The 22,575-nt window shown below is 38.8% G+C and overlaps 1 protein-coding gene across 2 annotated transcripts in view; it reads left to right on the forward strand.

Moving 5' to 3' along the window:
• FHOD3 (formin homology 2 domain containing 3) overlaps nt 1-22,575 on the forward strand; it is a 377,016-nt gene that overhangs the window by 276,343 nt on the left and 78,098 nt on the right. Inside the window, exons 12-16 of one of the 2 annotated variants that reach the window (XM_054515024.1) lie at nt 776-874; nt 3,270-3,647; nt 7,116-7,241; nt 17,707-17,841; nt 21,110-21,160. In XM_054515024.1, coding sequence (XP_054370999.1) covers nt 776-874; nt 3,270-3,647; nt 7,116-7,241; nt 17,707-17,841; nt 21,110-21,160 — 789 coding nt within the window. The remainder of the gene's footprint in view (nt 1-775; nt 875-3,269; nt 3,648-7,115; nt 7,242-17,706; nt 17,842-21,109; nt 21,161-22,575) is intronic. The other variant, XM_036404996.2, reaches the window with a different exon arrangement.

Here is a 22,575-nt window from a genome sequence, read left to right on the forward strand (position 1 = left end):
CATAGATAGGAGGGATGGGAGGCAGACAGTGTAGCTTTTCCATTATGTTTAATATAGTTTTCCTATTTTACTTATGTGGTTTGTAGGTTGTGGAGGCTTTATGCGTGACTTACACTTCTCTTCTGCCAGAATTACTGCTGAACTGAAGCCTGCTTTGACCATAGTAATGATTCTACTGAAATAATTCATGTACTGGCATCTGATAACTTAAATATTGCTATTTGCTAATAGTCCTGAACTGATTTGGTCTCTGTTATTTCTAACTCAGTGGTTCACCCTGTTCTCTTTTCCAGTTGAGCTATTGGTTACTTAGCAGGAATGTTTTATTTGGTTTAATTTAGGAAGTGTGATGTCCAGTGCCAGCTGTCCCATGCCAGCACATTGTGTACTGTCCTTTAGGCCAAAAAGACACAACTTAATGACTAATGAGTTGAACATTGCTATTGTCATAAATGCTTTCCATTAATGCCTCTGCAGGTAGGGCAGCTGCAAATGGAAAGTAAAGCTCAAGAAAAATAATGGCAGCTTTGAATCTTAAAATAATAGTAAAAAATCTAAATAGGGGAAAGGATAGATAGTATGTGTTTGCAAACAGCATACTTAGCAGGAATTTTTAGGTGACTAACATAAGAGGCCCGTAAACGCCCTCTTCATCAGTCTCTTCCTTCCATTTCTAACTTCATTGCATTTCTTTTCCTGTGGATTCATGTTGTTTTCTCTTCCACCTTCTTTCTTTCCATTCCACTGCATGCCTCTTTCCCTGGTCTGACCTCAGAGAGGACGAGTATGAAGAGGAGGAAGAAGAACAGCCAGTCACAGAGCCCAATACTGAGGATGAGGGGGAGGAAGAGGCCAATAGGCAGGTCAAAGCCAGGTACCAGGATTCAGCATTGTCCCTCCACCTTTTCTTCAGGCTCTGGTGTGAACTCACCAGCACAGTGTGCAGCAGCATCCACTTTTTCACTCACATCCTTGATCACCTGCTAAAGCCACCCCCCACAGAAATATTTTTGCATTTTAAAGCTTTGGGGAAGGGGCTGGGGCGTGGCAGTGCTAATGGAAACACTCAATTATGTAGGCTCAGTGCACTATGCACTGTCTGCATTCACTCCCTTTAGTTAATGCTCACAAATCCTAAAAGCTTTAGTGAAAAGCATAACTTTAAGCATGATTTGGTTTAACTTCTTAGTAAAGGCAATGATGAAACACCAGAATGCTTAATGGAGGATGTTGCTTGGTTTCTTAGGTTTTCATCCCTATCTTCATAATACTACCTTATTAGGAATATCTGTTGCTATGCAGTAAATTGACATTTTTTGAATGCTGCCTTAGATTCCATATAAGTTTTGATCATGTTTTAATAGCAAAGAACTACTTTGCGGCAAAAGACACACATGCGTATATAATATATATACATACATATGTATACATAAAATTTTATAAATGCCTGCCCATCTGTGTATATACAGATATAAGCAAATTACCAATCAATATGCTTCATCACCTATCAATATACTCTTGTGTAAAAATTTTCCACTTATTTCTGAGATATATATATATGCATTTGGCAACTCGATCGTAATAAACTGAAAGCAAGAAAATATATTCTTTGTTCTGGACAGCCATTTGATTTAGGTAAAATTGTTTGGCTTTGCAATTCAGCAAATGAGATTGGAATTTTTTTTTTTTTTTTTACATAAACCACATTCATGCAGACACTGTACAGCACAGAAGGAAGAAAGGAATCTCTTTAATGTGTGAATTCCAAAGAAAATACTGTACCTTTGTTATTATTATCTTCCAGTCTGCAAATCTTGCCAATGCCTGCCTGAAACTTCAAAATTAAGTGACAATTTCCTCAAATCTGATTCTTAAAAGTCAAAGCTAAGACACAAGTTACTGGTAAATCTCATGAGTATACTAAAATACTGCTTTAAAAAGTGAGGAAGAGCCTCATTAAGAAATGTGAAGAGCATAATGTGTTTTTAGGTCATTGGTCTTTTTAAGATAATTATCTCTTTAAGATAACTGGGTGATATTCCCATGACTTTCCTAAGTACCTTTTTTCACTGCCTCTGTACCATTAAAAAAATTATGGTGGCTATTTGTGTTGGACGCTGACAGGTAGGACTGGCCTGGCCTCAGTGTCTCCTGGCAAACACAGCAGGTGCGACAGATGAAGGTTTCCACATTTTCCATTGAGAGAACAATTACCTGGTATACACTTGATGATTTAAGTGCATAAGATCCCAACATATCTAACATAAATTTTAGTTTTGTTGCCTATGCTGTGCCAAGCCCACAGTCCTCAAATAAGGACTGTGCCTTCCATGCCGGCTGGGGAATTGCAGAAGTGCTCTTGGGAGAAGGAAATCAGCCATGTCAATGATCCAGCCCAAAGCCCATGCACAGTGTTTGTGCTGGAGTTCCTAGTGAAAACAGACACCCTGGAGTGCATATCCCATGGCTTCTCAGCTGCTTTGTGCCTTCTGTCACTCACCAACATCTGCCTTCAGTAGAGCAAAGCAGATGTGTTTTCTCTTTTCTTTGATGTGTTTTCTCTTTTCTTTCTCTGCAAGTCTCTGTGAAAGACCAGCATGGAATGCTGACACTCAGAGAAACCAGAAATTAGTGCCTTCATACCTAGAAAAATATTTGTTAAGGTGTTGATTTTGAAATCATTTCAACTTGATTTTTTTTTACAAAACAGTGCTAATTGAGTACTTTTTTTATTTTCATCTTTGTTGGATGAAGAATTTTAGTAAAAAGATCAGATTCCCAGGGAGGATGATAGCCAGATATCAGATAGTCCAGATATCTTATATAGATATCTGGACTTGGAGAAGCAGTCCTGCAGACTGTATCTTGAACCATCTGTACTCCATGGAGTATTTTCCAGTGTGCTCAGTCTGCTTTGTACTGCTCTGACAATGTTTACAATCTAACTTAAATATATGAAGATTGTTCCAAAAATAGGTGTGAAAAGGCTCATGAAAATTAGTTCTGAAGCCTATCGGTTAAATCCCCTCTTTTCTTTTAGAATGAGTTGCTTCTTTTTCCCAGTATTTCTAACCACAAGAAGAATCCCACTGGGATGCAAAGATGTGAGTTCTCTTTATTTAAAAAGATGTGATGATTGTCTAAATTTTGGAAGTTTTTGTTTGTCTGACTCTTCTTCATTTTTTTTCCCTGCAAGTGATACTATCTGTGATCTCCTTCACCCCATTGTTCTCTCCGCTTCTCTTTCTAATGATTTTTTCCTCCTGCAGTGAGGTTCCAGATGTGCATGAGGCTGTGAAGGAAAGCTTTTCACAGTGCTCTGACTCTTCAGCTGTCTCCAGTGCCATTTCTCCACCTGAGAGGCCTCTCACCTGCTCTAGAGCAAAGAGCTTTTCTAGCAACTCCTCTTCCGTGCCTGACTCATCTGTCTCTCATCATAATTCTGTCCTTTCATCACCATCTTCACCTGCAACAGCATTGCTGAGCTCTCCGCAAAATTCCTCAGCATCCGTTACTCCAAAGGCATCTCCAACAGTGGAGAAATTGCCTTATGTACCACACACTCCTTTTCACCTCTTCTCGTATGACTTTGAAGACTCTCCAGCATCTGTGAAAGAGAAGGAAGCAGAAATGATGAGGGAAAACAGGTAGATTTTCTATAGCTAACAATAATTTTTAGATAAATGAATAAAACCTTTCAAGAATTTTACAGAGCTAATAATGCCACACTATGTGTTGTATTATTTCCAGAACATGCTATTACTAATTTTAGCCCTGTAAGCCTGTATTTTGATTTGATATTTTCCCCTTGCCTTTGCTGACATCATTACTCTTCTTCCAGGTCTGTAGTTGATAAATATCCTGGCCTCCTCTATAAAGCAGTGGATAAATAACCCATGGTTTGGGAGATCCAAGAAAGGAGCACCATTTTGCTCTCATTTACAACAGTGTAATTTGCAGACATGTTTTCATGAAAATTAATGGGGCTCTTCTGCTATAAAATCAAGAGAGGTCAGATCAGCACTTGAAATTCAGGGGTGAAGTCCTGGCTTCAAAGGCTGAACTGCCAAATCCTAAATTTGTTGTTTGATTACAGTGCATGTCCATCTCATGTGCAATTTCAGCTCATGCTTGTAATAAGAGATCTATAAAGATAACATAGCACTCAGAGTAGACAATTTTATCTCCACAACATCTGTTGAATTTACTTGTTCCTCATGCATTTATCTTAGTTTTTAACTTTAATTTCCCCATCCCACCCCTCTAAAATAAAAAAAAATTGTTTTGTCTCATCTGTTTTCAAGTAAAAGAAATTGACAGTAAATAGCACTAAAGACAATGACAGAGAATCACCTTGAAGAGGTTGATGATTTTTTGCTGTCTCTTACAGTTGTCAGTGTTGTTTGAATTAGGTGCTGAAAATGTACATTTATATTGCATGCATCTTTATTTCTTCCTCTCTCCAGCAGTCCTTCTGAGTTTCTGCATGTGAACAAATGTTTTGATTCTTTGATCCTTTTAATTTTTGATCTTTCTCTCCTAATAGGTGGGTGTGTTTTGTCCCTTTTCCATTTTTCTGAAAATTCTGTAAATCCAAGTAGTTGTTGACAAGTGACTTAATTCACATATTTTTCCTTTACCTGCAACTTGAACACTGGAGTTCCTCTAAATTTACATTTTCTTTCATAGGTGCATTTTTCCCTTAGACCTCTCACACTCGTTTATTGGTCTCCCATTGCTGTTATACTTTAGAGAGTAGATTCCTAAATACCTCCTGTTCCTGAAATATTTAGTATTTCTGCAGTGATTTTTTTTTTCCTCTGACCATCTTTTCTGCTTTCATTTAGTACAGAGGTTCAGGAGTGGGGGTGGGGATGGAGATTCTTCCAGGTTTATCTGGAGGAAAAAGAGGGCAAAGCCTGCACAATTTATTCAATAATATGCCCATAAAAGAGGAAAATGTCTTGAGGGTGAATGCTGCTGGATAAGACTATTGCATCCACATTGGTACATGAGACAAGAAGGGAAAATGGAAGCAATAGCCAGTACCAGAGGAAGGTTAGAAAGATAAACTTTGAGTACAGCATACAGACTTAACCTGGTATTCTGGTCTTGCCTTGCTCCTACTGCAGCAACTCAATGTTCCTCTAAATTTTGTAGGATGTTGTGTCCAGACCAGCCCCTCTGAATTTGATTTTTTTAATGGTTGTCCGTCTGACTCCATAGGAGGTGCATTCCCTCCATTTTCATGAGCGTTATCTTTGGAATAATTGAAAGCCCTTGGTCTGAAAAAGCGCTCTGCTCTATGTCAGCTTTTTCATGGGACAGAGGAGAAGAAAAGCACATGTAGTGGTTGATAAGAAGGTCTCCTTGCAGTTGATCAAAATGGAAATGGAGGTTTCTGTGTCAGGAACATACCAAATCAGCTCTGAGTTCTTATCAGGACAGTGGAGTTTACTCATCTGTAACTCAGCACAGGCACAGTCAGAACATTTCCCAGGCTAAGCCTGTCGGAGAGAAGACCCAAGCTAGGTCTGTGCTACTAGGGAAGCTCCACACTGTCCAGTTACACAGTCTCCAGTGGACCACTGTCTCCAGTTCCTAGTTAGTTTTCTTCTAGGACAAGAAGACCTGGACAGTAATTATTTCCTGCAAAAGTCCTTTTGTGGCTCAGAAACTTGCATGTTAGAGTTTTTTCCAAAATTAGTTCCCTGTTGCTTGTCAGTATAGTGTCTCAAAAACAGATGAGGAATGGGAGGTGTTTTCTAAAGCATTAACCTGAAATTGTTCCAGAGGACATGTTCTCTAAAGCACAATCCCTTCCATTGTAAAAGCACCTAGCTGAAATCTACTCTGATTTTAACGTGGGCCTTGGCAGGCAGCAATGCTGTTGAACTCTAAGAAAAAACTTGAAACTTTGAATGAAATTTTGCATGGCTAGATGAGTGTGCTTAATGGAGCCAAAGGAAACCAACCAGGCTTTTCAAATAAAATTGCTGAGTGAAATTACTGAGTGCTGATGTGTGCGAGGGAAGAAGCAGCAAAGATATGGTGAAAGAGGATATATTATATCTTGTGAAGTATTATAAGGAAAATTATGTTGCTCTATTTCCTGAAATGAATTTTGCAATTTGGATGAGTTGACCTTTCTGAGTACTGATCTTCAGAGAACCATATGCTTTCCATGTGGGAAAATGGCGTTGTCTGTGAACAGTATTAAAGAGAAATATTAACATTTTCCCAAATTAAGAATCTTTTCTTGACATGCTGTTAAGGTACAATGGTTAAAAAGCACAGCAAAGCAACACAACTGCCTTTTCTATTCAGTACAGGAGCCAGGATGAATACATTGATAGAAAGGACTCTGGGGAGGTGGCCATTCCAGGAGTCCTGGAAACAATTTCTCTTTGATCAGCAAGCTCACATTGAAGTGAAGCAAGTTTATGGGGTTTTTTAATGGAGAGAAGGACTGATAGAAATTTCTAAAGCCGTGCTTCCGGAGACATGTCTTTTTAACCATGGTGATGATTTTTTACAGGCATTGTAAGAAATGGCACATAAGCTATTACTTATGTTGGGGGAGGGGAAAGAAAATACTGCTGGCTTTAATTGAAAAGAATGTGGTTGTTTTTCCATTTAAAATGCATGCATTTGCAAGTCATGGATGCCCATGTTCAGATCACGTCTCAGGAGTGCTGCTATTTTCCTTGATTTTAGTAGATATGGATATCAACTAAAATCTTGGGCTGGTTTGACTCCTTTTCTAATGGTTGGATATCACTCCCAAAACAGCTAATAATTCTGAGTAACTGAGCAGTATGCAAGTTCCTGTTCTGAGTTGTCACTTGGGAGGACCATTCAAATCTCTCATTATTTTCCTTGCCAATAGCTCACTGATTCATCATGTATGTTCATGCCATGGTTGATATTAAGAGTACATGATTGGTTGCATATTTGGAAATAGAGCAACATTTTCAGAAGGTGACTGTTTAAAAAATTCTGGGGTATGGAGTCATTACCACCCCGTAAACAAGAGGATTTACTGTTGCATGCCCGTTGGCTGATGGATTTTTTCTGTCTCTCCCTTTCTCCTTCTTTTCTTCCCATTTCATCAGATACAATAGCTATGGCAGCAGCTCTTACTCTTCTCCACGACCTTATGCTGGTGTGAGTGCCCCTACAACACCCACTACTCGTTATGGGACAACTCTGTCACCACCTCAGGAGACCAAATCTGACAGGTTTGTAAATTAATCAGTGTTTTGACAACAGTTCCTTTGCAGACAGAATGAAGGAGATAAATGTAAGCTGTTCTGAATGAGTACTGGAAATAACTTCTAGCCAGTTTTTTTCTAACATTGGGGAAAAAATGGAAAAAAAATCTAAATATGTTCATTTCCCACTCGTTCTCAAGCCTTTCTGTCTGACTTGGTGTTAAAGGTTGGGTGCATTTCCATCCCACTTCTGTTTCTTCTACTTAAATGGATAAAGCAGAGTTGCTTCGCACATAAGCTGTTTTAAGTATTAAAAGGTGAATTAAAATTTTCTCTCTTTCCATTTTTAAAAATAAATTCAGATAGATCTATTTTCACTTCTATCCTTTTAAATCAACTGCAAAATCTTGGAAATGTGCTTGGTTCAGAATTTCCTAGGCCATAATTTTGTCCTTTCTTCAAAATACGTGATATATCTCATTGTGTTTCATCAAAAGCAAAACATTTATTACTGTAGCTAAAGCAAACTCCTAATAACCAAACAGTTATCACCTTGCTTTAAGAAAAAAATTTAAAGGGGAAAAAAACCAAACCAGCAAAAAAAATGTTTCAAACAATCAAAATACTCTTTTGAATTATGTAAGGTACTATAGAAGGAAAAAGATAGGAAAATGTTATGGATACTTGAAAGAAATTCTTGGCAAGAGGTTTGGACCACCAGAAATTAACTATCTGTTACAACCTGAGAGTAAATGACAGCTTCAAAGGATATCATGCTGATTTTAAGAAGGAAAGGTAAATGTTTTTGATTAATTTAATTCAATAATATGATACAATAATGTAAATAATATCCAGTTAGGTCAGATGAGGTTTGGATTGTTTGTTTCCAAATTGGCCTGTAATTCATAAAAAGTGCATCTTCCACCCTGTTTTCTGAACTTAAGGTTTTTTACAGGACTCTTGTTCTGTATTCCAGTTAATTTTTGCTAACGATTCTTTGGCATATTTCTGTATATGCATGTGTGTTTGTGTATCTGTATATGGTTGAACCTTCCTAATGCCTCACATCCTTTCCAGACTGCTACTCAGAATGGTTCAAGTTAGGTTCTTCCATCATACATGTATTTGTAGCCATGAGGTATTGATTTAATCCTTTTTTTCAAGTGAGTAATTAGATTAAGTTTCTCTTTGGAGAAAGGCATTGTTTTTCATTTGCTCATCTTCCTGGAGTACCTTGCCTCGATTTGTCTTTCCTGATCTCAATTAAATTATTGCCGAGTGCAACCACAATAAAAACCTCTACACCAGCATATTCACCCTCGTTTACCTCAGCAAAACTGATGCAAGATAAGCAAGAGTTAAAAGTATCCCACTGCTTTGGAAGTTTAAGATTTTCAAGCTCCTGCTCTTGTAAGCTTCTGATTGCTGCTGTGGCAAAGAAACCCCAAAGTGGGCAAACGCTGAGATGGCTAAAGATGGTTGGGCTTGTCCTGCAAGAGGCTGATGGTGCTGGCCCTGCTCCAGTGAGGAAAGCCAGCTTTCATTTCGGCATCTGCGTTAAGTGCCTTGCTGGTTTGGAGCCAAAATGCCTTGGTCCCACAGGATGAAGCTGTAAAATTTGCAGATTCATGGAGAGTCAAGCCAGAGGGGAGCTCTGCAATCACCTGTTGTGACCTATAATGGGTCTCACAGAAGCTAAATGAAAGACCCCTGTACTCTCATGTGTTTTCAAGTGGCAGCACGTGATTTCTCCTGAAAATATTCCAATATTTCTTATCACTGCTAGGAAAATATTTTATATTTTGAAGCCAGTTTTTCTAGCAGCATCTTCCAGCCAACGCACCTCATCTTTCTTTTTTCTCTGAAACTGTAAAGCGCTCTACCTTCAACCACCAGCTGTCTCTTACATGTTGTAAGCGACTGAACACAGTGCACAGCATCACAACTCTGTCTCTCCTTCAGGTTATGTTTGCTGCTTTCCACCTCACATGATAAAAATCTCTGTATTCATGTTTAAATTTGCAGCTTGCTGTTCATGGTAGTTCATGAACTCACAAGGGTTCCTGCATTTTTATGTTTGAATGATGTTACAGCCTGATGCTTCCTGTATATGAGTCTCTATGAAGCGTGAAAAATGTGTATACACCATGGCTGCGTGTTGTCTGCAGAATAGATGCAGTTATTTCTTTAAAGATAATTAAGTTTACAGTTTCAGATGCCATTTTACATTCTCTTGTTCTTTTTGAGAGTGCTGCCACTGCAGATGTATACTACTGCAAGCTCTAAAGTACTGACTACTTTGAAGAAGGGCAGAAGCCTTCCTTAATTTCATTGTCCTGAAAGATATGCACTGAAGAAGTGCCCATGTAGAGACTGACGGATGGAATTTGCTTATTGGAGAGTAAGCCATGTAGTGCATGACACAATGCTTGGCACTAATCAGTAAATGGAAAGTATTGTGGAGGTTTTCACAGTTTTCTATGAATGGTGTTTGCCTCAGATTATGTAAACACTATTTCCTACCTCCTGATGGTAAAAATTTACATGGATTCAAACACCCAAAAAAAGTTAAAAGATGTGAGTGGGGGGGAGAGGAAGACATTTGATAAGAAGCAGATGCGCACTATGGTTAGCTCTAAGGTGCGCTTTCTGGTTTCAGCTTATGCTTCAGTTATGCAAAGCCTTCACAGAAAGATTCCTGTCTTTTATCATGCCGGGAAGAGCTTCAGATGCAGGTCCTGCTACCGTTTATCTGACCTTCGAGAATGAGGAGGAAGGAAGAAGCAGCATTTAGATCAGTGCCCAGCACAGTGATTCATGCTCCATTCAGTTGCCCTGACAGGCTTTTCAAACCCTTGGTTGCATTTGCTTATGTAAACAAGAGCTACAACTTAGGTGGAAAGAAGCAGTGTGGTTGACATTTTGACATTCATACTTTTAAAACCCTCTTTGGTTGAAATCAGTAGGGAATCATAAGAGCAGTATAAGTCAGTGCAAAAGTAGCTGGATTTTGTTCTTTGAAATCCACATCATCTATATATTTCTGATTGTACAGCAGAAGAAAAGGCTTACTTTACTGTTTCTAAATACAGCTGCAGCCTTTTGGCAACTTCTTGCCATGCTGTTGTTGTCTCTCATTTCGCTGGGTCCCTCGTGGAGAGCCATGTTTGTGAAGTGCATATTGCAGCCATGGGAATCCTGCTGAAGGAGGGCAAATTGCAGGGCAGTTTCTCTTCAGCCCTTCATTGGGAGAGAAGAAGGAGTGGGTCAGTTCTCTTGTATCTCTCTGCTTGTGAAAGTTGCTCCTAATGCATAAGAAGTATAACCCAGTCTGCCTGTTTTCTAGTGCCAAAGAGTGCTTTTCTCCATAAATACGCTGCTCCCACTCTTCACAACGTAAATCACAATTAACTCTTTCTCCCCAGTTAATAAAACAATTTAAAAATCACTCTCATAACCTCATAAATTTTAGTAACAAAGGGGAAGAGCAGTGCATGACTGAGACACATAAGGGAGGAAAAACATTTTTCTGTCCCTCCAAGTTGGCCCCTTGCTTGAGGGCAGAAGGTGTTGTAGGACTAGTCTGCATTTCCATGCCTTATGGTCACACCTAGGATATTTCTGTCTAGCCAGACTCCTTTGTCAGACTCGGAATGTAAGACAGTCACTCCAATTGGAACTGCAGCCTGGAGTCTGCCACAGGACATCAAACTTGTTACTTGCAAAGCTTCACACTCCCTCATAGTGTCCTTTTGGTGGTGAAGTGTTTGCACTGTTGATCATGGCTATCCTTCGAGGAGATCATGAAGGAGTGTAACTTCTAAGGCAAGAGCTCCTAAATTCAGCACCAGCTTTAATTCATTCCACCACCAGAAAAATATCCTGCTGGTGTGTTTTGCAGGGTGGGTTTCTTCTGATGCATTTGCCAGGAGGTGTTCCTCCTGGGCTGGACAGTCAAACAGTAGTACAGTCAGCGTAGCTCAGAAAGCCTTCTCGGGCCACTCCTGCCAAAGGAGCAGGAGTTCATGGTCTCACCTCTATCTGTTAAATCAAATGCCAGAAAGTTCAGCTCGCAAACCTCCACTTCTTGAGGCTCTTGGCCAGTCTCTGTGAACTTAGTCTCCATCTCTGGCTGGTCCCTCAGAAGTTCTTCCAAATCTCCAAGCCTGGTAAAGGCCTGCTATGGTGTATGCAGCTCATTCCTGTTTGAAGCATCTCCAGCTTTTCCAGAGTGTTAGAAAATAGGCTTAAGAAATATTAAATATATTTCACATTCTTTAATATGTTTTCCATTTTACTTGCTTTGTGATCTACAGCAGTACATTACCTTGGGCTCCCATGATGCAGGGCCTTGAATATTGAGTGTTCATTTCCATGTTCTTCTATATGTTTTAAAGGAAATGTACCTTCAAACATTTATTTCTAAAACAGGTCACAGGCAGCGAGATTAGCATGCCTAGATTATAGGTGGTTTTCTTCTCCTCTGACACTTAAACACCATACCTGAAGCATAAGCATAAAGTGCTGCAAAAGTCTGCAGATACTCTTCTTTTGAGTTTTATTCCCTTTCCAGGTGCCTGAATTAGTGATTTGCTGGAAATCTGGTGCTTTCTTTCAAATTTCTTTCTTTAAAGCAAATCAAAACAAACAAACAAAAAAAAAACAAAAAAAAAAAACCTTGAGAATGTCAAAAAGTTTTCAGTTGGATTTTCTACTAAAATTAAAGGCTTCAGTATTTGACAACACCAGGGAGATGCTGCTGGCTGAAGCTTCTTGGCAGGTTCCTTTCTTTTTTTCTTTTTGTTAGCCATTTATCACTAATTTGTGCTCTGCAGTTCCCTTCCTCCAGCTGTTAAGCACGAAGGTAAAACAAAAGCCTATGAAACAGAACCTGCTATACAGCCTGCAAAGCTGCTGCTCTCCCAAGAACTGCTCCTCTTTCCTTGGCTTTCTGTCCTTTCTGTGTGTATTTCTGGGCTCTCAGACCAGAGATTTTTCCTTGTGGTAACTGCCAAGCACATTTCACTCTGAGTAACATAATGAGGCACAGATAGCTTGGTAGCTGATAATAGTGGCCCAAGGCAAAAGCCTCAACTTTATTGCAGAGATTTTAAGAGGAAAAATGACCTTAGGAATTACTTGATGATTTACAGTTTGGGAAGCAGTGGTGGCTTGCACTGGCCTAGCTGCTTGTCAAACTACTGTGTAAGCAATATTCTTGATTGCAGCTTTGTGGACTTCATCAGAGGGCATATGTTTAAACAGAAGCATGAACTGGTTATGGTTTCAGACTGCAGAGTGTTGCTGGCTTAACATGCCATGTGCAGTGCTGATGCTCAGGTCTCACCCACCATGGCCTCGATCTACACCTGGGCTCTGCAAGTCACTTCCAGGCAAAGTGTAACTCACATGAGGATGAGAAGCTGCTGGTTGGAGAAAGACAGAAGCACAGTGTAAAAGCTGCACAGGTCAGCTGGAAGAGGAAAGTGTATGCAGAAAGTCCTTGGGCATTGCGCAGGCTTTGTGTGCTGCTCTGTCCTGCTCTAACTCTAATTTGGGTAGTCCCCTGTACCACTTAAAAGTCTAACATTAATCAGTTCTTCTCTTGGTCATTCTCAAATTTCTTTCTTAAAGGAAGCATTAGTAGTTTTAGCTCTCAATTTTATGTTTATTTTTGAGAGAGGTTTTATAAAGATTCCTTAAGTAATGTTTAGTCTGTTTGCAAAGTCTTATATCAACATGCTTTTGAATTTGCCATGTCATGTAGGGAGACATAACACACAGGGAGTTTTTTTAACTGTGAAAAGCAATATGGCTCTTGGCAGCTTTGCCTCCCATTTTGTCTCTTCCTAAGCTGGAAAATGGATTTATTTTGTTAAAGCCAAGAGACTTTAGAGTTACTTAAGGCCGAGTAGGAGCTGCCGACTTTTGTACCCTCACTGTAGCATTCCCATGGCTGCTGGAACAGGGGCACTTTGCAAAATTAGGTAATTAGTGCTTCCTTATTAAAGTTATTAATGACTCTGCCCCATGTTGTATTAAAAACAATCCTGAATATTAACCTTATAACCTAAAGGGATTTCCTCTCGTAAGTCATCTGTTAAATTTTTTTTAGCTCATAAAAATATACATTTGTATTTTGTATTCTTCCTGTAGATAACCATTTCTATTTAGCAAATTTTAAAAATTCAACTAAACAGAGGGAAAGACAACCACAAAATAGTATCTCAGAGTTTACATGAATGAAGAATGTTTGAAGTTCAGAATTTCAGTTTTGCTTTCAGTAAGACAGAAATATTTCCTTCAGTTTGCAACAAGATTAGAGTAATTCAGGGCACATAATCCCCTTCACAATGTATCGTCTGTGATGGAGTATTTTCAGAAAACTGCAAGAACTTGCAAAAAAGTGTGAGAGATCTTGTGTCTGCATGAATTAGTGTTCATAATAATGATTACTAATTCACTGCTGTGTTAAATGCTGTAGATCAGACTAGCTGAATTTTTATTCAGAAGAGCTTTGGCCTACAGTCAACCCTTTGGGTATCTGATGCTCTGTGTATATTTTGCCTTCATTTCTTCCCCCCCCCCCCATTCTTTCCTTTTCCTATCTCTCCTTCCAGTAAGATAAGTTACTAATGACCTCTTTGGCCCTGTGTCCTGATTCTGTGGTGAGGAGCTCTATTCACAAATCCACAGACCTAGATGCCTTCTGGTTGTTAATTTTCTTTCTGGAATGAGAAAGTAATAACATAGCTTGTTTAGCTTTTACTGGTTTTAACAGCAGGCATAAAAAAGCTTTTCTTAACATTTTTTTATATCAACAGTCCATTCTTAATAGCCTTGCATTCTCTACGAGACTAAAAATAGCAGTCAGAGTAAGCATCCTTCTGGATTGTGTTTGTGGAGCTGAACAAATGGTTGATATTACCAGCTGGTAACATATGACACCAGCACTAAAATGCTGGCATATATTAGCTGTAACCCCATTTTGCGAGTGATTGCTCTATTATGCTTTCGTTGAGCATTCACATTCTCTTTACTGTTAAAATCTCTTATCAACTTTGATTCAATGCCCCAAGTTTTTTTAGCGTTTTTCTTGCTTATCCATTTTTAAAATGCAGCCTGCAGCAATAAGACCTAAAAATTCATGAGGCCTGAAGGCACTGTCACCCTTCAAACACCATCAAAGCAACAAAATTACCCAATGGCTAAGCCCAAGCCTTCCCACCAGCTGGTTTGGCCAATCATGCTGCCATTTGCAATTCAAATATGTGCTTGCTGAAAGGGAACATTTACTTTTAGTGTTATTGCCAGGGAAATACAGAAATAAAAATCAGATTTTGTCAACAAACTGTACATAGACAAATCCCTTTTCAAATTGTTTAGAATGTGAGAGGAATACCCCTTAATGCTTGTTTTTCCTCTGGCTGCTTTACAGGTTTGTACACCCTGAAAGTAACCTGCTTTTACCCCAGGTTTAGTTTATGCTCATGTAGAAAATTACTGATAGAGTTTACTAAATACTAAAACTGTGCATTTACAGTTGCAGTTCACATTAAAAAGAGTATTGGTACACCCAAAGACCAGTTGAGCCACAGTGTTTGATATCTGCAGTGAGGCTGTGAGTTCAAGAGGCTTCATAAGGCAGCTGGTCTCAGCATTTGGTGTGAGGTGTGGTCCCCACCGAAGGCAGATGGGTGTGGTTGAGTGGGTGTAACCACTAAGAGAGCACTAACTCAGCTATGGCAGTGCTGTTTCTTTGCCAGCCCTTTTCTAAATGTGACTGAAGACCCAAAACCTTGACTATTTGTGCTTCAAGAAGTCAGTGTCACACAAGGGGTCAGCTGACCGTGCTCCTGTCTGTTTAATTATGGCCTCTATGTACAGAACCTTCTGGCAGCTTGGACTGTTAGATGTGACCATTTCATGCAACAAACTCTTATCACCTTTGATTCAATGCCAGAAGTTTTTTTAGCCTTTTTCTTGCTTATCCGTTTAAGATAGGGCTGTGTTTGGGACAAAGGAATCGTATGTGTGTTCACAGCTTGTAATTCAGCTGAAGTACACACTCATAACCAGTGAGAAATACGGGAATTCCAAGTTTTGACAAATTGTTGTTGATTTGATTAGTTTTGAAGAGATGGCCAGCTAACATTTTCAGTTCTTTAGACGCTGGCTTTTTTTCTGGACATACAGCTGTGGATCTTCTATTTGGATTGTGATACTGGTCTTCATACATCTACAAATGTAATCCCAGTGAGCAATGCTAGCCAAACTATGCTAGATCAAACCTCCAAACAAGGTGTGGAGATATTTTACTACCAGGGTTAGCTTAGAATCCCATCTGCAGGACTAAGCTGTGCATCTCCATGTGGTTTCCCTGTAATGCCCTGTATAAGAATGTGCATTTATTGTAGGGCCTCAAAGAGCTCAGTCAGAGCTGAAGGCTTCCAACCTGCTAGATGATGTGCAGACCTGCAATCATTCTTTTGGTCTCTCATCATCACCCCATCCTTCCCCTTATTTTTCCTTCAGTCTTCTTTTAAGCCATACCTTCCTTTGACTCTAAATGGAGTTTGCAGACTTCATGGCAGCTGGGCAGGATGGGATATCAAGCTGAATACACAAAACAGATAAAAGCAAAGACTTGATAGGGACCCTCTTTTGCCATCTCTCCTAGTTAATTTCCATATATCTTCACATGGAGGCAGAATTTATTTTTCCCCTTCCAAAAGTAATTTCTGATGTTATATCCAACCATATAGCCATGGCTTTTTGTGCTACTACAGGGATGTAGCTCTAGCTTTTGAATTTTAGTACAGTGGTGCTACTGTTTTTGCTAAGAGCTTTCTCTTGAAACATGCACTAAGAGGTCAAAAGTTAAAATAAATTTAAAATATGCTCAAGGGAAAATTCACCACACGTACTTGACTGTCAGGGTTTGAGGATTTTTTTCCCCCCTTTTCTTAGTGCTGAAGCATATTAGAGATTTTTATGGTTTTGAGTGTGATCCAGCATTGATACTGTAGCTTTGGAGGAGTGCCAGCAGGGACTCTTACAGAATATCAAGTTTTATACCATCTTATGTAATGTTTATGCGGGTGGGATATGACATATTGAAATTCAATTTATTGAAATTATTGACATTATATTCATGCTGCCCTGCTGCCAGTGGGGCTGAAATGGCTATGTTTTGTGGTGTTCCTGCTTATACAGACATCGACTCTTGGGGAAGATAGGTTTGCATTAATATTTTTATCTTCTTTTGCACCTATGTTCACTAGTGAATTGGTTCCATTATGCTAAATGCCTACACTGTGCAGCCACAGGCAAGTAAATAAATAAGGGAGAGGGTCTGAGTTCTTAAAAATAAGGAAAATTTATTCAGGTTTGCATTACTGGTTAAGGAACCTTCCTTTAGGCAGGCAGGGTTTAGTTTCTCTTTACACAAAAGGCAGTATCTATTTCTCTCATTAATCCTTTCATTGCAAAACTCATGTTACAACAATGCACAGAAACCTCTCTACATGAGTTATGTCTTTTTGATTTTATCAGTCTAATTCAATCAGTGTGCATCTGTATAAAGCTACCCTGTACAATTCAGATTTTTTCCTGTCTAAGAGACAGAAAGAAAGACATACTTACTCTGAGGTCACTCAGTTGCTATGTCAGAAGTTGGTGGTACCAATACCACCATGCTGGGGGAAGGTTGTGTAAGAGGACCCACTCTCCCAGACAAAGTACTACTTAGAGTAAAGCCAATAAAAAAATCTATGTCAGCACCAAACTGTAAGTGAATGTAAAAGTAGCTTTATATCTTTGAAAAGTTCTTACTGTAGAGGCCCTCATTTCTGTTAGTTATTAAAAATGGTTTAGAAGACTGTCCCTTTGTGTTTTACTGATATATTCTAATATGAAATTCATTTTGCACTTACAGCACATGCAGCAGGGAAATCATGATAATCAAATTTATTTATGTATAAAGGAAAAATATGCCTGATACTTACAAGAGAATTTGCATTCTCTAGGGCACTTCTGACATCTTCTCGTACTTTTGTTTTTCTGTATAGAGGTTCTCAGGTGTTTGTGACACATCTGTTTTTAACAACATTGCATAACAGTTTTTTCCTTTAAAATTTCAAAAATCCTTTACAGGATTCAGCTTTTCTATTAACAGGATTATAAAGTTTAAAAAAAATAGAGAATATTGCAGTTGAAACAGACTGAAGAATTTTTACACATACTTCATTTGTGCTTTAGAAATTTGGCTATTTAGGAAGCCTACCCTCATTGTTTTTCTTCAGCTCATTGCAGAATCTATAATCAATTCAGCAAGAAGACACTTAGCCAATGCTTTGAAAGATCTCTACATAATATTGCCATGTCATTCTGCTGGTTAGGATTATGTTACTTGCTTCATGATTGCTACTCATTTTTTGCCAGTGTGATCAATAAAAGTGACACTGAGAAATCTGATCTTCCTTTTCTGCAGGCCAGCTTTGGGTGGTCTCCTTACATCATCTTTTCGGCAGCACCAGGAGTCCTTGGCAGCAGAAAGAGAACGACGGCGTCAGGAGAGAGAAGAAAGGTTGCAAAGGATAGAACGTGAAGAAAGAAACAAATTCAAGTAGGACCCAAATTTGCTCTCAGTCTGTTGCTTTAATGTGTGATAGATTGATCAATCATTGGGACATTCAACTGCAAAATAATTGAATTGATGAATAATTGTCTCTTTAGATACTTTTCTTGATCTAAGTATCTTAAAAACTGATAGATTAAACGCATCACAAATTTTGGCATTTCATAAAAAAGCTATTTTTTTAAAGGCAGCCAATTATACTGCCTGAGTATGTACAGAGGCTCAATTTTATAATTTTATTAGATAATATTCTCACCAAATTACAATCTCAGTGAGGTATAGGATTTGAAGGTGAAACAGTGGGACAAATGTATCAAGAAGGGAGGAAGGGACAGCACTGAAACATCATTTTGCTTTTAAGTTAAACAAAGTAAAAATGTCCTGCTGTATGGTAGTGGTTTTTAACTACTTTTTCCTGTGTTTCTGAACACGTGTCTCTTCCTCCTGGAATCAACAACTGACAGAAGGTAATGACCAAAATAGCTGTTCAAACCTTGGCCAGACAAATGTCATGGCTGAATGTGGGACTTCGCATTTTCACATCTGAGAAAATGTTGTGTGATGTGGGATGCCAGGGTGTGCTGCCTGGGGATAGTAAAAGACCAGCCCCCCTCAACCTTTTCAGTCCATGCCTAGAAATCCCAGCAGAGACATTAACAAAGACTGCAATGGGCCAAAGATAGATATGGAATCTGTACCTGAAGTTGTGTGCCTTCAGTCTGAAGAGTGTACACTAAGAAATCAATTTGTTTCCTCATTGACAGGAGTGAAAAGCAAACCTATTTTTAGTATTTAGAAGACATAATGTAATAACTGAAAGAATGGTAATGTAAATGTTTTGTAGCCTTAGAATTGGTAGTTACAGAAAAGATGGCACAGGGTTTCATGTTAGCTTGTTTACTAGTATGCAGGATTGTTTTCACTGTAATCATCCCTTTAGTAAAAAGTGGAAACAGGCTGTGATTCTGTGAATTTGGAAAGAGGAGTAACTAAGGAGTGGTTGATTGATATTCTCCTGGCTCCAGAAGATAGCTAGTTTAGAAGGAAATGAGAGGCAGAGGGAAGGTGGAAGAGCACCATAATAGGATCTTTGGCAGCCAGGAGCTGCCCAAGTCCTCCTGAAACAGAAACAATAAGGTTACAGTCTTCCAGCCTCTTCCAAAAACTCTCCCTCTAAGTGGTATCATCAGGCTGCAGCAGGCTGCCATGGACAGCCAACATGATCTTTCATAAAGGAAACTCCCAGACCAAAAAAGCCAACAGGGCATTTGGCAGATTGACCTGTTTGAATAACAGATCTGCACATTTCAGTAGAGGTTGGCTACACTGGTTGTTCTGTCACTGAAAGAGATTTCTTAAAATCAGAAAAAAAAAAAATCAAAATATACATTTTCATCCTTTCATTTCAGAGTCAGAAACTGATTAATTAAATCTCATAATTATGCTACATACTTAAGATTATTTTTCAATGCTCAGTGTTTTCATCTTTTGGATTTGAGTTTTGTGATCACCCAAAAGTTATAACTTTTGTTTTAGCAGAGGGTCTCCAAAGCCGCCAGACTTCTCAAACAGACAGCATCCCACAGTTGATTAAATAGTCTGGCAGGAGGAAGACAAAATCACAGCAAGCAGTCATGGACAGTTTCATAAGAGTTCCTGGGATTTCATTCTCATATCATCAGTCTGGCTAGAAACCCAGTCTCTGAAGATGTATTTTTGATTAAAAATAGCACTTGCAATTCAGTCTTTAAACTCGTGAGCCGTACTGGATTTACCATCATGACTCATTTGTTATCTAATTCTTTCCAACTCTGCCTCAAGAACATTGCACTAGGTTCTGGCACCATTATTGACAAATTGAGGATAATTTAAAGGAAAGCATCACTAGTTGTGAAAGAGCTTGAGGATGGGAGAGCTGGAGGATTGGGAGAGGAGCTACAAAGCTTCATAAGCTATTGCTAACTAAAGGAATGCTTTGCAGAATGAACATTTTTCTCAGTAGAAGGACTATTGTACCCGTTGCATATGTAGAACAATATGTCATAAAATAAAGTGGTTATTTTTCAGCTGTAGGGAAGAGTGGAAGTTGTCAGAAGGGAAAGAGAATTGTTAAAATTTGCCTGCTGAAGATTTCCTGGAATACTTTTAAAATATTGTGAAGGTATAATCGGTTCAGAATTCAAAGCCTGTGGAGATAGCCTGAAACAGTAATGTGTGTTCCCTGTTAAAGGACTTTTGAAGAGCACTTGCACCCAGATGTTTGATAGCTATTGGTATAATAGATAAGTAATTCAATTAATGACACTATATAAAGGGGAATAAAAGGAGTAGTTCTGAAAATATTTCTGGTACAGCTTACACTGTGAAAGAATCTAGCAGATAAGGTGAAGATCACATCAGTTTTGTCTACCAGATTCAACCAAGTATTAAAAATACATTGTAAGGAACCATCTTGCTGTGATAGTGAGACAGGGTGGACATTTGCTGGGTTCTGCTGTGCTCTGAGTTAAATTTGCATCCATGTTTGTGGATGTGGCAGGCCTTTCTGAAATCACAGTACTCAAGCATCCAGCAAACTTGACTTGGCAAAAATTAAATATATGGGTTAATTGAGGAGCTGTGGGAGTGGCAGCTGACATAAATGGAGTTTTGTATCTAAAACTCCGGGTGAAAAATGAGGAAGTGAAAGGTGGTTATCTGTCCAATGATGCCGCACACACCCTGTTGGAATGCAGAATTCTCCTTCTTAGTAAAGCCAGTCCCCTGTTCTGTTTCCAGCTGTGGCAACTAAAACTCACCAAGGAAAGGTTCCTTAGAAAGAAGGCCAATAGGTTTACCCACTGCCTCAGGTCACAGCCAGGAGCTGCAGTCACTGTCTTGGGACATTCTAAGATGGAGTGAATGAGGGATGGTTTAATAGGCACTCATGTGCCTATTCCCTATGGATAAGTGCAGTTCATTGAATCTCATTTCAGATACCAGATTTCAAAGCATGATTCAGGTTTTTCACTTACTGCATGTTTTTTAGAATTACTTTGAATGACCTTTGAAACTACATATTTGGTGGTATATGTATGGATAAGTGTGCACTTTTCAGCAATTTTTGCAAAAACAAGCAGGTTTTTTTGACAACAGCCTTCATTGTCTCCAATCGGTTTGTGTGTACCACTCTTGGTTTCTCCTATTGTACTTATATTTCTATTACTTGCCTTTTTCTTCTGGTTTCTGCTGCAATTTACTCTAATTCTCTTTCTAGCCGGGATTATTTAGACAAAAGAGAAGAACTAAGACAAGCAAGAGAAGAGAGGTTTGTATGTCATGCATCCATCCTTCCCTATCCTTCCCTCTGGTTGTTTGTACTTCCTATATTCTTTGCTGCGGAGCTGTCGTATGTTTACATTTTTAACTCTGCTTGCACAAAACACTTTTATTCCAAAAGACTTCTATAAGAAAGAAGTTGTTACAGAGCAGAATGAAGTCCAGCTGTAAGCACAGCAATAAATGAAGAGCAATGAGAATGCTTAAGAATGATTGATGATCCTTTATCTATTTGTGTGGGAAATAAGCTTATCCCATTTGCCTCAGAAATGTGCCCAAATTTAGTAGAGTTATAAATTGAATAAGCCTGTCTTTTTCACCCAGTGGGTCCCAAGCTTTCTGGAGGGTCAGAAAAGGCAAGTGAGGATAAAGGAAATTGGGGTCACAAACATTGCAAAACTGCAGTAACAAGCTGATGGAAATGGTTCTGACCCACTCTCAGCATATTTTTATCTTTCAGAGCCAAGTTTTCTTTGCTGATCTCTTTAAACATCAGCAAGTAAATTACAAAGCTTAGCAGTGTTTATCATTGGGGCATTGTTTTAGTTTTATTTAAATAGCATATTTGAAGGGATGGAGGGTTTGGGTTTTATTTTTCCTTTTTTTTTTAATTCAATGAACAAGTTTAGAAATTCTGGGCTAGGCTGGGAGGTATGTGCTTATAAAAGCATATTTTTCAAGGAATGCTTAACTAAGGACTTTTGTCTTTCAGTAGCTTCATGTCTACCCCTGCTAGTAATTGCATCCTGGAGGGAGTGCTTGTTTTTACCTGGAAGATATGCAAGTTACTGTACAAATAGATGAAAAATCATCCAGACTGCTTCAGTTCTGCTTTTATGATCCTCTAGAGATTACTCTCTGGAGATACATTTGGATTGTCAAGAATTGGAGTTACATTATCAAAAGAAGAGAGCAGCCATCTCAGAAATCATTGTGTTGCTATGTTTTTACTTGGGTTTTTTTTCTGGTTGCCTTTGTGTTTTGACCTTTTTTCCACAAAAATCATCATACAGGAGACTGTTTCTGCAGACTGAAGTTTTATCTGTTGAGGATGAAGTAGCTAATATTAAAAAATTATTTTCGCATCTCTTAGAGTAAGAAAAGGTGGATAGGCTTTCCATTGTGCTTCCAGTCCTAAAACAATTACAAATAGTTTAAAGCATTTTCTGAAATGAAATGCATCTGAGCATATAAGCATCATCACTGAGCTGAGTAAAACCTTTCTTCAGTGAGCATGCTCATCTGCAAGTTTTGAAACAAATTAGAAGGGAGTTTTTTAGAACTTTCAAGTTGTAAGGGAAAATGACAACGGGAATATTCTTGGGGAAGTGTTCACCATCACTGCTGCACAATCTGAGACTATTTCACCCTTCATTAGTAATGTTTTGTTATCCTTAGGGCTCT

This window comes from Molothrus ater, chromosome 1 (genome assembly GCF_012460135.2).
Source record: "Molothrus ater isolate BHLD 08-10-18 breed brown headed cowbird chromosome 1, BPBGC_Mater_1.1, whole genome shotgun sequence".
Taxonomy (NCBI): Eukaryota; Metazoa; Chordata; class Aves; order Passeriformes; family Icteridae; genus Molothrus; species Molothrus ater.